The sequence below is a fragment of the Thermobia domestica genome, chromosome 6, assembly GCF_964235325.1.
Source record: "Thermobia domestica chromosome 6, izTheDome1.hap1.1, whole genome shotgun sequence".
In the NCBI taxonomy this organism is placed as follows: domain Eukaryota; kingdom Metazoa; phylum Arthropoda; class Insecta; order Zygentoma; family Lepismatidae; genus Thermobia; species Thermobia domestica.
Window position 1 is genome coordinate 2705913 of NC_137459.1, and position 13918 is coordinate 2719830.

The 13918-nt window shown below is 38.3% G+C and overlaps 1 protein-coding gene across 2 annotated transcripts in view; it reads left to right on the forward strand.

Annotated features, from left to right (window-relative positions):
- LOC145687814 (uncharacterized) overlaps nt 1-13918 on the forward strand; it is a 153400-nt gene that overhangs the window by 114685 nt on the left and 24797 nt on the right. For both annotated transcript variants that reach the window (XM_081761241.1, XM_081761239.1), the window contains 2 exons: nt 9020-9197; nt 12428-12697. In XM_081761241.1, coding sequence (XP_081617367.1) covers nt 9020-9197; nt 12428-12697 — 448 coding nt within the window. The remainder of the gene's footprint in view (nt 1-9019; nt 9198-12427; nt 12698-13918) is intronic.

The window sequence follows — 13918 nt, forward strand, 5'->3', positions numbered from 1 at the left end:
TCCGATTATTATTTTCAGCATACGCATCAAGGCAAAATTCCACAGCAATGGTTATGTTATTCGGAAAAACAGAACCGTACATATCATGAACTGAGCTCACAGGAAAGCAACTCACTTTCATTCAGCATGGATTAATGGAATAAGTGATTGGCAAGAACTATCATCATCATAGGTATTCTGCTCTTATTGGCAGGTCACTTGCCTCAGCTGAGGAGCTTCCATGCTCCACGGTCTTCGACTAACCTCTTCGTCTTCACGTACGATTTTCTGTTTTTATATCGTGTATTAATTGTAGCCTCCCTCTCTTTCCTGCCACCATACCCTCCAGGACGTCCCTCATGATACAGTTCCTTCTTAGCCAATGTCCCAAACAGTTTCTCTTTCTCTTCTCAATAATATCTAAAATTGTTGTTTTCTCTCTCTCTCACCATTTCTAACACTCTCTCATTCATTTTTCGCTCGACCCAACTAATTCTTTCCATTCGTCTCCACATCGACATTTCGAAGGCTTCCAGTCGTTTTTCATCACTTTTAGGTAATGTCCATGTTTCTGCCCCATACAATACATCACCCCACACGAGGCATTTTATAAATCTTTTTTCTCAACTCTGTATTCAAGGTCCCACAAAACAGACTTTTGTTCCCTCTAAAGGCTTCTTTTGTGATCCTTGCTTTTATTTCACGTTCGCACTTCATGTCATTACTAAGAATACTATTCAGACGTCCCGCTTTTATATTTGACACAGACCGCTTCGTTCCAATCAGCATGGTTTTTGTCTTTCTAACATTTATTTTCATGCCATATTCTTCAAAGTCCTTCCTCAAGTTTTCTAACATCCTATTGATTTTCTTTTCAGATTCTACAACAAGCACCATATCGTCTGCAAATTTTATACATCTAATCATTCTACCTCCTATGTTGTTTTTTTGCTGCCAGCAAACTAGGGAAAAATAGAGTGGTGGTATCCCGTTGCTTTTCCCCCGCAGTATCCCAGCCGTTAAAGTCACTCTGACCACGCCTGGGACTAATGTCCAAGTTGCCGTACCAATCGCTATGATTTCCGCCAACTTGGCTACTGGAGAACTGCTGCCTTCTCCCAGAACACACTTCGTCTGGCTACTCCATTTAGACCAATTCAGTACCCTTCTCCTTCTGGCTACTCCAGGCCCTTCTGGTAGTGAACTAGCACCGATATAGCTCTAAATTTCACTGTAGCATGCAATCCTCCCCACTGGACACAAAAGTGTCTTCGTAAAGATGGTGTTTATAGGGGAGATCTAGAGAGAAAAAAAATAAAGAACACGAGCGAGCTTAATATCATACATAAGCTTGAATTACTTAAACGACATGGAAAAATAATAGTGTAAGAGTCCGTGTAGTGTTTGAAATGGAAGACAAAATAAATTATTTTCTAGAAATATTGAGAAGGTTAATAGACGTCACACTCACTCTGGCAATGTGTAATATTTCCGTTAGAGGACATCAAAAAAAAAATTGGGGGAACCTCACAGCGGTAATTGAACTTTTGAATAAATACGACACCATTTTGTCTCGATTAATAAACTATAAAACAAAGAGGAAAAATAGATAGTTAACTCCCGAATAACAAAATGAAATTATTCAAATGTTGTCAACGCAAATGCAGAAACAAATAATTGTAGAAATACAGGACGCTTGTTTCGTTTCTTTGATTTTTGATACTACGAGGTGTGTTCAAAAAAGTATCGAACCTTATTTTTCCCGCGTAAATCAATGAAGCGCGGGAGACTTTCTTCAGTGTAGATGTAGAGAGGACGCTTATGAGCAGTCGTGAATTTTTTTTTTCCCGTCTGCCGAAAGTGCCACTCTCCCTCTCAATCAGCCAACGAGTGAAGACATGTGGTGAGCTTTTTTTTTTTTTTTTTTTTTTTAATGACAGAAAAACTTGAGCAGCGATATTGCATCAAATTTTACGGAAAACTTGATACCCAAGCGGAAACCATTCAATCGGATCGGTACATTCAATTTTGAACGAGAATTTGGGTATGAGGAGAGTGTCCACGAAATTTGATTCAGGCTTTCATCGCCAAACACACCATTCCTATATATCGTCAGGCTCCCTACTCACCCAACATGGCTCTGTGTAACTTTTAGTTACTTCCCAGACTGAAAATTCCACTAAAAGTGACGCGATCTGAGTCAGAAGAAGACATAATGTGGAATGTGATGGCATGGTTGCTCATCACTCCAAAAACTGCTTTCCAGAAGTGTTTCCAACAATGGCGAGAGTGCTGGGAGAAATGTGTGCATTATTAAGGAGACTACTTTGAAGGAGATTAGTGTTTCGGGTTTCCAAATCAATAAATGTGTTTTTAACAACCAAAGGTTTGATACTTTTTGACCACACCTCGTACTCAAGATGTTTCAAAATACGAGCAATTAACTTTCACTGTTCGGATACGTCCTGATAAAGAAGAGTATAAATGACTCCCGTAGGGCTCTTAATACAGAAAATTTCTTGTGTTTTTCAAAAGTATTGGACGGAAATGCAGAAGAATTGATAGCCACCATTTTAATAGTTCATTAAAAATAAGGGAGTTTCAACAAGACACTAGAAATACGGCTACGACTTGTACACTCATGTCCAATATCCTTGTACACTCATGTCCAAAATGATTCTCGCATATCTATTGGTGAATCCTTTTCCTTCAACCTTCGGAAAATCAACTTAAACTATTGCTTTTGCAAAGCTCTACTTTCTTTTAATCCCCAAACGAAAACTTGATGGCAGAAAGTGTCAGAATGTGTTGCTATTTTCACTGCTAGCTTCTCATTTTAGAGAGTGTATATTTATAACGAAGGGGGGGGGTGCACGTGCACCTTTGCACCCCTTTAATCCGGCCCTGGCTAGAGGGTATCATGGCAGGAAAGAGAGGGAGGGGGCGAAGGAGGCTACAATTAGTGGACGATATCAAAACAGAAAAATTACACGTGAAAACGAAGAGGGTAACAGAAGACCATACATAGTACACTCATGTCCAAAATGATTGTCCCATATCTATAACTGTCTTCTTGTAAGAATATAATTTCATAATGATTTTGCACGGTACTTTTAATACTGATACTATGTGTATAATCGGGAAATGTATATTTGTGGTAAATTTCATAGGAAAAGAATTATAAATACGAAAATTAGAATGAGTAAAACAAAATGTTGCTAAATGGACAAGAAAGTTTCATTTTCGTTTTATTGTTCTTATTTACTGCTCTTTTGACATGAAATTTCCCACATACATTTCTTTGCCGATCATACACATACTAACATTATAAGAAGTACCGGGCGAATTCGTTATCAAATTATATTCTTACAACAACATATTTATAGATATGCGACAATAATTTTGGACATGAGTGTACATTGTGCTGCTCACAACTTGAATTTAGTCCCGAGAGAGACAGTTAAAATACCACAGGATCGTTGCTTTTTGGTGGTCCTTTTATAATATCTTCTAAAAAAAACTCCGCGTTCTTCAGTTGCAATATTAGAAAAATAGTAACTTATGGAAACTGATGAGAAACACACAACTCTTTAAAAAATATGTCCATCAAGATGGTATTCAGCTTACGACGCCGTATTAGTTGTCCGTTTCCATTATGGAGACATTCTGAAGGATTTAAGCAACATAGTAGTAACATCTAGTAAACCAGGTGATCGTGGATCAGATTTAAGAGCTGTAAATAAAACAAAAACCAAAGTACATGCAGGTGGATTTTCTTTTCATTCTTGATATGGTAATGATATCCTGCTTTGAGAGTGCAAAGCACATGACAATTATGATATATGTATGCCATAGTGCATATATTGTTTAGTGTTTGTTACGTAATTTCAGATGATAAATGTAGTGTAAATGCCAAATGTACACACTAAAATATAAATGAAATAATTGAAAAATGTGATGAATGGCAAGATATAGAGGAGACCCTTTAACATATGAATATTGTAACTTACCAGGTGTCTTTTAACACAAATTCTAGATTTAACGTTAGTGAAAAACAGAACTTTGTGTAACCAAAGTGATCTTCATTTTTTTCTTTCCTTTTAACCCATTTGTGACCTCAGTGTCGTTATACTTTGCTAGAGATTGTACAAGGTGTATCGAAAGGCCATTCCATTACGTTATCTTCTCTCCTCCAACTTCAGTTCAGGGGCCGCGGTGGCTCTGTGGTGGATAAACACCCTGTGCATGGGTTTTCTCGGAGTTCTATCGTTTCCTCCCACTTTTTTCATTCCACCATTTCCTTCATTTCTCATCATCAACGTCTCCTTAACCTTACCGACATAATCGTGGTACGTTAAACTTAAAGATTTCATTTTTCCAGCTTTAGTTCAGGCCTGTATCATCACATGGAGGCAATTAGGGAGGTCCTGGGTGTAATCTGGGAAATGACGCTCCACGCTTCTTCCACTTGGTCGCTCGGTTGGTGACGATTTTTCGTCAAGTTGGTGACCATACTAGACACCATGGTCTGGTCATTGTGCCGGCCAGGGGAGGTGATACACACCTTGAAAAGTGCGTTGGTTAACTCCAATAGCGTATGGATGCTCATTTTCGTTTTGAAAGAACACATTCCTGGTGGTGCAGAAATGGCAATAGAACGACTTGAATGCCCTGGATGTAAGCTGCAGTGATCAGCGTTCCCTATGGGAACATTAGAATTGAACGATTGTTGTAGACTACGGCTGCCTACACCTTGATGCTTGCCATTGTGCTGTGTTACTGCCGCGTCACTGTGGGACGGATCGCTTACTTGACCAACGTCACATCCGCAAACTACTGATGGAGAAAGGGCTCTCAGGACTGGAAACGACGCACCATTCATCCCTCCAGTTGCTCCTTTTGCTACACCATTGAAGGCGGGCTGCATAATATGTGAAGCGTAACGGGAAGTCTGGCGAGTAACATCCGTAATCGTAAGACTGTGTCTAACAAACGGTTGCGGATAGTTCTGAGTGCGACATTGGCCTTCATCTGTGGTTCTTTTGCCGTGCGGTCCGCAATGGTAGATCATCTAATGCGAACCTCAGACATATATCCGACATCAAAGAACGTGGGTTCCTGTCACCACGGCATGGTGCGTCCTCAGGTTGCGGATCGAGGAGAAGGCCTCTAGATATAGAGGTTAGCTGCGAATATACTGAATAAGCAGTCGCGGAGAGCCGACTAGGAGTGGTCCTCCAGCTTGGGCTTTTGGGTAGGGCTAACAACCTCATCCTGTAAAAAAAAAAAAAAAAAAAAAAAAAGCACTTGTTTAGAAATATTCACAAAAGCCTCGGACAAGGACTGATAACTTGGCACGACCTCAGCAAAAGAAAATGGACATGAGATTTGGAACATGGAATATTAGGAGTCTTTATAGGGCAGGCGCGTTAAAATCCGTAACGAGTGAGTTAGAGAAATACAGGATGGACGTAGTAGGAGTTCAGGAAGTTAGGTGGGAAGGAAATGGATCTGAGAATTCCGGAAATTTTACGTTCTTTTACGGGGAAGGAAATAAAAATCACCAGTTAGGAACAGGGTTTTTCGTTCATAAACGTATATTACCAGCAATTAAACGGGTTGAATTTGTCACTGACAGACTTTCTTTTATTACTCTTAAGGGACGGTGGTGTGATATTATTGTTTTAAATGTACATGCCCCAACTGAAGATAAGGATGACGATACAAAAGACAGTTTTTACGAAGAAGTGGAACGGATATTTGACCAACTCCCGCGATACCATATGAAGATTCTACTAGGGGATTTCAATGCGAAGGTAGGACGAGAGGATATTTTCAAACCGATTATAGGGAACGAAAGTCTGCACAAGGAAAGTAATGACAACGGTGTTAGACTCGTGAATTTTGCAACATCCAAAAACTTAATCGTGAAGAGTACAAAATTCCCACATCGCGACATTCATAAATACACTTGGACATCACCAGACGGGAAAACACATAATCAAATTGATCACGTTTTAGTAGATAGAAGAAGGCAATCTAGCATAATTGATGTCCGGTCGTTTAGAGGGGCTGATTGTGACACTGACCACTACCTGGTAGCAGCGATAATACGAGAGAGGTTATCGTTGAATAAAGGTAATATTCATTGTCCGAAAACGGAGAAATTCAATTTAAAGAAATTAGAAGAGAGCCAGGTAAGAGAGAAATACCAGATTGAAGTCTCGATTAGATTCTCGGCCTTAGAAGATTCGGAGTACACTAGTGTTGAGGATACCTGGATTGAAATTAGAGATAGCATTAAAATTTCAGCAAAAGAAAAATTGGGACACGCGGAAATACGTAGGAACAAACCATGGTTCGACCAGGAATGCATAAAACTAGCAGAGAATAGAAAACAGGCAAAATTACGCTGGCTACAAAATCCGAATGAAATAACTACACAAAATTTCGCAGATATCAGGCGGGAAACTTCCAAAACTTTTAGAACAAAGAAACGCGATTTTCTGAAAGCTAAAATTAAGGAACTTGAAGATAATAGTAAAAATAAAAACATCCGGGACATGTATAAGGGAATCAACGAATTTAAAAAAAGGCTATCAACCTCGTGCTTATATATTAAAGAAATCTGACGGTACAGTTCTCACTGACACGGATAGCATCTTAAATAGATGGAAAGATTTCTTTGACGATTCGCTTAACACGCAACCGAAAACTAGTGTGCGTGGAGAAAAGGAGATACACACCGCAGAACTGTGTATTCCAGAACCCAACCGAATAGAAGTAGAAACCGCTATAAAGAAATTAAAGAAACACAAATCTCCGGGTGTAGATGAAATTCCGGCTGAGTTAATTTTAGCTGGAGGCGAAAAATTGTGGAACAAGATACACAAACTCATCCTCCTTATCTGGAACAAGGAAGAATTGCCACAAGAGTGGAAAGAATCAATCATTGTTCCAATTCACAAGAAAGGCGACAAAACTGACTGTAATAATTATCGAGGCATTTCTCTTCTGTCAACATCCTATAAAATCCTTTCAAATATTCTATTACCAAGACTGACCCCATACGCAGATGAAATTATTGGAGATTATCAATGCGGATTTAGACGAAATCGATCAACTATCGACCAAATATTTACCATTCGCCAAATACTCGAAAAGAAGTGGGAATACAATACCCCGGTACATCAACTATTTATTGATTTTAGAAAGGCATACGACTCGGTTAGGAGAGAAACATTATACAACGTTCTTACAGAACTTGGAACACCGACAAAGCTAATTAGATTAATTAAGATATGTTTAAATGAATCCCAAAGTAAAGTCCGGGTAGGAAAATTTTTGTCCACGAGCTTTCACGTCGGGAATGGCCTGAAACAAGGAGATGCGTTGTCGCCATTATTATTTAACTTTGTGCTGGAATACGCTATAAGGAAAATCAAAGATAGCAACCAGGGCCTAGAGTTGAACGGTATTCACCAGGTTATAGCATATGCTGATGATGTAAATTTAATAGGTGATGATAGGAGAACAATAGAAAGAAATGCAGAGATCTTATTAAACGCTTGCAGGGACATGGGTTTAGAAGTAAATGCAGAGAAAACTAAATACATGGAAGTGCGTCGGGACCGGAATACAGCAAATTATGGATGCGTTAAAATATTAAATAATACTTTTGATAAAGTGGATAGTTTCAAATATCTAGGATCAATATTAACAGAGGAAAATCATATTCACGAAGAAATTAAATGTCGACTAAAAGCAGGAAATTCGTGTTATTATTCGGTTCAAAATCTCTTGTCGTCGCGAATTCTGTCGAGGAATTTGAAGCTTAAAATATACAAAACGATAATCATGCCTGTTGTTTTGTATGGCTGCGAAACATGGTCACTTACTCTGAGGGAAGAGCATAGACTGAAAGTATTTGAGAACAAGATCCTGAGACGAATATTCGGACCCAAGAGGAACGGGAATGGGGAATGGCGGAAACTTCATAACGGGGAACTACATAATTTATATGGTTTACCCAACATTGTCAGGGTCGTGAAGCGTAGGAGGCTTAGGTGTGCGGGTCATGCAGCTAGAATGGAAAAAAGTAGAAACGCTTTCAAAGTCTTGACTGGAAGACCAATCGGAAAACGACCATTAGGAAGACCTAGGCGCAGATGGGAGGACAATATTAAGATGGATCTCGCAGAAATAGGAATACAAAGTAGAAACTGGATGCAGTTAGCTAAGGATAGAAGTCAGTGGAGAGCTTTTGTGAACGCGGCATTGAACCTCCGGGTTCCATAGGCCATAGAGTTAGTTAGTTAGTTAGACATATATCCGTGTGGTGTTTACTTGGGATGACATCCGTATACCGTCCGGAACTCGGATGATGTGTGTTTATACCTTTGTGGGAATAATGGCGCGATCATCAAATGCGCCAACAGGGACGCTTCTCGTGTAACATGTGCGGAAAGATCACTTGGCCTGCTGCAGAACCACCATACACAGTCTCCCAAACTCCATTACATGTCTCCAATATTTACAACGAGTTTGACGCACAGTGTGATTCGGACTACTCTTTGGTATGTCACCAACAGGTGATACAAGCACTGAGTTTCCATGGCCATTACTCGCTTCCTACGTTATCTACATAGCAGCGCTTTTGATCATATATACAGTCTTTTGCAGTACTCCATGAGAATACGGTGTTTCTACTATACTTCGTTCTGAGTATCTGCTTTTTATTTCTTACTAGTGAATTTCAGAAATAACTCTACAAAATGTCCTAACAAGAAATGTGATTGAGAAAGTTCAGTGCGATGGCCAGCATCTCTTTTAATGTGCGTATCGTAAAGAAATTCATAATTAATGATGATGATAATAAATATTTTAGTTTTAATAAGACTGAATATAATTAGATACCAAATATAAATGTTACCGCATTTCGAGTGCTTACCTTGTAAAGTTTTGTGCTGCTGATTTGATAAGATCAGAATATAATTGCATAATTTGTTTTAATTAATATGTTGCATTTTCTTATTAACAGGTGGGAAGAGCCCATGTCCATAGCACTTTCAAACAGTAACAGCGAACAGTCAAGCCCAGCAACTGTCGACTACCTAAATGCAAATTCAGTGCCAAATATCGGAGAAAAAGTAAAGGTGCTGCAATATGCAATGCAAGAATGGCGTGGAAATACACAGAAAGCTGAAATAATGCTTAAGGTATGTTGTTCAACTTTCTTGTGAACAAGGCCTCAAAAATAGTATTTTCTCTTTAATGGCGATTAGTAACTTCCATGTTTGGTTACTTGGTAGATCGGTAGGCAGCAGTATAGATCTCTCAAAATATACTTTGATTTGGACATTGGAATGTATTCAATTCTAAGGTAAATTTATCGGAATGAGACAAGAAGTGATGTCAAATAAAGAAATAATTTCAATTATCAAGAGATGTAAAAATTCCTTTTAAGATTTTTCAAGATGACAGCCTCATCATCTATGGTAGATAGTGATAAGGCTAACTGGCGAACCATTGAATTTCTAGCTAGCTCGAGAAAGAAAATGGATAGTGTTTATAAAATGTCATATTTTAAGTTATTTTATACACAGTTTGTATTCACCGTGTGCGTGGGTTTTCTCGGGGTTCTCCCGTTTCCTCCCACTTTCTTCATTCCACCATTTCATTCATTTCTCATAATCACCGTCTCCTTTAGCCTAACCGGCATAACCGTGGGACGTAAAACTCAAAGATTTCATTTCATTTCATTTACAGTTTGTATTCATTTAATATTTGTGAAATGTAAAGACAGTAACACATCTAAATGCGTAAGCATGAGCATTAAATATCTTCCTTAATTAATTAATTACTCTTTGACATTTCTAATTAGTCTTCTACTTAACAGTGTTTCCATACTAAATGTAGAAAAAAGTCTTAAGCATATTTAATACGGTGAACCAGGTGAAGAAAGGAAAAGAGTTGGCTATAAGCCGTGAGCGGAGGCGGCCAACACAGACACACACATACAAAAGTATGGATTACGACCCTCATTCTAGAAGAAATAACGTCCAGAAAACACTTACTTTTTTGTTTGTTTTTTTCTTTCTTTCTTTCTTCATTTTTATTTCTTTGGTTTCTGTACATTTTTTCTATTAGAGGACTACTTGGCCCTTTCAACATATTTTACATGCGGTTAAATGTCACAGCATATGCTCCTATGTGGCATTCACCTTTCGTAGTTCGCCGTAGTATAGTATATTTTTTTCTAGCAGGACACTGGAAATACAGGAAATAGACTCGAAATATCCAGGTCAACTATGCCCAAGACTTTACTTTACTTTATTATTATTATTATTATTATTATTATTATTATTATTATTATTATTATTATTATTATTATTATTACCACCTTTTTTGGGAAATTAATCAATAATTCTAATTGTTATTCGTTATTATTCATAATTAACACATCACCTTTATATTGTTAGATTGTGCTTTTAATTATTGTTTTCAATTGGTGGAATAGAACAAATTACATGTAATATCCGCCGGTTATAATATATATCTTCATGTTGAAAGTAATTATAATTTGCACAGAGCTAAATATTGCCCAAAAGCTAAAAGAAGAGAAAGATCACTCCCACTTGATGATTTGTCATTAGAACAACGTAGCTACTTTCAGAAAGAACTACCTGTTTGTTAGTGATTACGTAATCCATTCCATAAACACAAAATTTGAAATCTTTCAAACATGAGTATCAATTTTCAAAGTATTTTGTAATCATTTGAAGTACTATGGTAGTAACAAGTATGTTTGTATGAATATTTCGTCTGGTGGTTTCAGTGGGGCCACTTTCAAACCGCCTCACATAAATGTAATATTATGTTAGCAAGTTTAATATTAGGTTGGTGAATGAACTGTCCAATACACGTGAATTATTTTTAAAGGCGAGAAGAATGGAACTAGAATATTTAGTTAATCAGAATAGTCATAGTTTACAGCCACAGATTTTTGCCATCGCTCAGCCAATTATTGGATTCCTTGGGGGAAAAGAATTCGATAGTCTGTGACACAAAGAAGTTTTCAACCGTAAGTTACAGCGGCTAGTCATCAGGGAAGGTCCTTTCTCGCAAAAAGGAATCGAAATGATGGAAGAGGAAGTAGTCAGTAGAAGAGATATGGGGAATACAGTGGGTGGGGAAGGGTTTCACACTGCAACTCATGGAGTGCTTGCATTGCCCTTTGCGGGACATTTGGGCGATCAGTGTCGTCTAACATAAGGACACCACATCTTTTGACTATTGCTAGGTGTTTCAAGGGCAAATTTGCGATTCATTTTATGTGCTTCACCACTATAATGGTCTGCATTAATGGTTTTGTCGCTTGAGAAAGACGTGATTGATTACGCTTACCATAGACCATCTTACTAAATACAACTTCTGTGGCTGGAAACCTAGCTTAGGAAACCGTCCTGGGCGTTGATCACGATGCAACTATTGTCTTCATATATGACGATTGTCGTACCAAATCCATTTTTCATTAAAAGTGACAATCTGATTCAGGAAATGTTCCCGGTTATTCCTTACACAGAGAACTTCACACCTCCAGATGGCGATTCTTGTTGGTCAATGTCAGTTGATGTGGTACCCATAAATACAACGTTTTCTCCTCACCGATTACACGGAACTGCTGAACTCACAAGATATGGTTAATGCTTAATTCGTCTATAATAACATGAATAATTTTCCCAGGGTCTGCTTCCACAGTGTACCTAAGAGACAGGGTGTCTCGGTGGTAGAGCGTTTACCTCTGATACTTGGGGTCCTACCTAGATCCCTGGCTAAGTAAGTTTGTGGTGGACAACACCGTGTCAGTGAGTTTTCTCATGCTACTCCCATTTCCTCTCACTTTCTCATTCCACCAATTCTTCCATCATCATTCACTTACCTTAATCATCAATCTTCCTTAACCGAAAAGGCATAATCGTGGGATATTAAACTGAAAGATTTCATTTTTTCCACGTCTACTTGACAAAATCATCTGACCATGATATTGATCGTGCCCACGGGGCTCATTTTTTAATGTTGTGGTCCCTTCATTTGCCATTCCTGGTTAAATGCACCGATTTTTCTTTTCTTTGGCTTTCTGTACAGAATGTTTCAGTTGGAATTCGTAAAGAGAAATCTTTCACAAGTCTGTGTTCTCATGCTGTACTTTCATACGACTTTGATCAACAACGTACTGCCTCCTGATTATCTGGATAACTCATCCTGTTTGCTGGACGAGTACAGAGTTTCTGACCTTAGATATACGTGATCCTAGTCCATAACTACATTCTTTCTGAGGTGAGTTCATGACCAGACGTCAAAGAAGGACATTTCATTTGCACCAATCTAATAATTTGCATGAATGAAGTAAGTTCTTATTTTAAATTGAATTATTATTTATTCACAGGGTTATGCAGAAATACCATCCAGGTTTGGGTTTGACTGCCTGCGCAAAATTCGTGGTGATAACTATTGTGCTATTAGAGCTGCCACTTTTCAGACTCTTGTTCAAGGTCTAACACTTCCAAATGGTGCTGACACATTCCAGCGTTTATCCTTGGCATTTAGTAATGGCTGTAGGTGGCTTAAAAATTGGAAGTTTGCAGGACGATTGCCATACCAAGGAGACAATGTTTTGCATGGTATTCAACGTTGTTTGGAGCGCTTGGATACTGTGGTGAGTGCCTTCATTTTAGAGACTAGTATAGAATTGTTTGGATTTTGTTTTAACCCTATCAAATTCACTTGTCTTACTAGCAGCCCCCAAAGCAGAACTTTTTTTTTTCTTTTTTTAATTTTCTGCGACGATTTACGAAAAACCCAATAGTTTCTTGCAAACTTTTTTTAATAATAGCGTAGTAAAATTAAAACTTAAAATTTTCAAGCGCAAGTTCTATTTTTCCCGACTTTTTTAACATACAGACTTTTCAACGAACTTTAAAAGTTCGTTACTGAATTCTCTATGTCTGTGTGTCTGTCTGCTATTTGCGATTTTTGCAACTTTTAGTCCTCAGGCCTCCATTCGATAGAGCATCAAAAACTATTTGAGAAAGTGATGGAATTTTTCGTGTCACTCTTACCATTCCCGAGATATTGGCCAAAAAATGGCCGATTTGCGGAGATTTAAGGACGCATATCTCGGGAACCGTAAGTCATAGAGAGATGATATTGGCATTGATCAATACCCAAGAGTATGGTGAACATTTTGGTACTAAATAGTAACCGGTGGCTGCTGTCCAACTGGCCACTGGTTCGGACACTGGCCAGTTGGCCAGTGACCATCAGTTAACATCAGTATCAGAATGTTTACTATCCTCTTAGGTATTAACACCAATATCATTTCTCTGTGATTTACCATTACCGAGATATTGGCCAAAAAATAGTTCCGATTTCGGGAGATTTAAGGAGCCGTATCTCGGGAACTGTAAGCCATAGAGAGATCATATTGGTGTTGCAAATACTTAAGAGGATGGTGAATATTTTGGCACCAAATAGTAGCCGGTGGCCACTGGCCAGCTGGCCACAGTTCCTCAGATATTGGCCTAAAAAGTTCGAATTTCGGGAGATTAGAGGAACCATATCTCGAGAACCGAAAGTCTAGAGAGATGATATTTTGTGAATTTTTGCGAGAAGCAGAAGAAGGTGCTGGTAAATAGATCTACTTTTACATCTAGGAACAATGACAGTTATTCTTCCCGTTCCGTCTCTCCATTTTTTTAAAGTTCGTTCTGGCTATGCTCTTGGAGCATTCTCAACTGATTATTTATGGAATAACTGAATGAGTAACCAATCGAGAAATCCTCACGTATATTTATTCAAAAAGTATTTATTGGTATTTACTTTTTTTTTTTTTTTAACATCTTAAAACGTGGCAGTGAGTCATTTGTCTCATTGTACC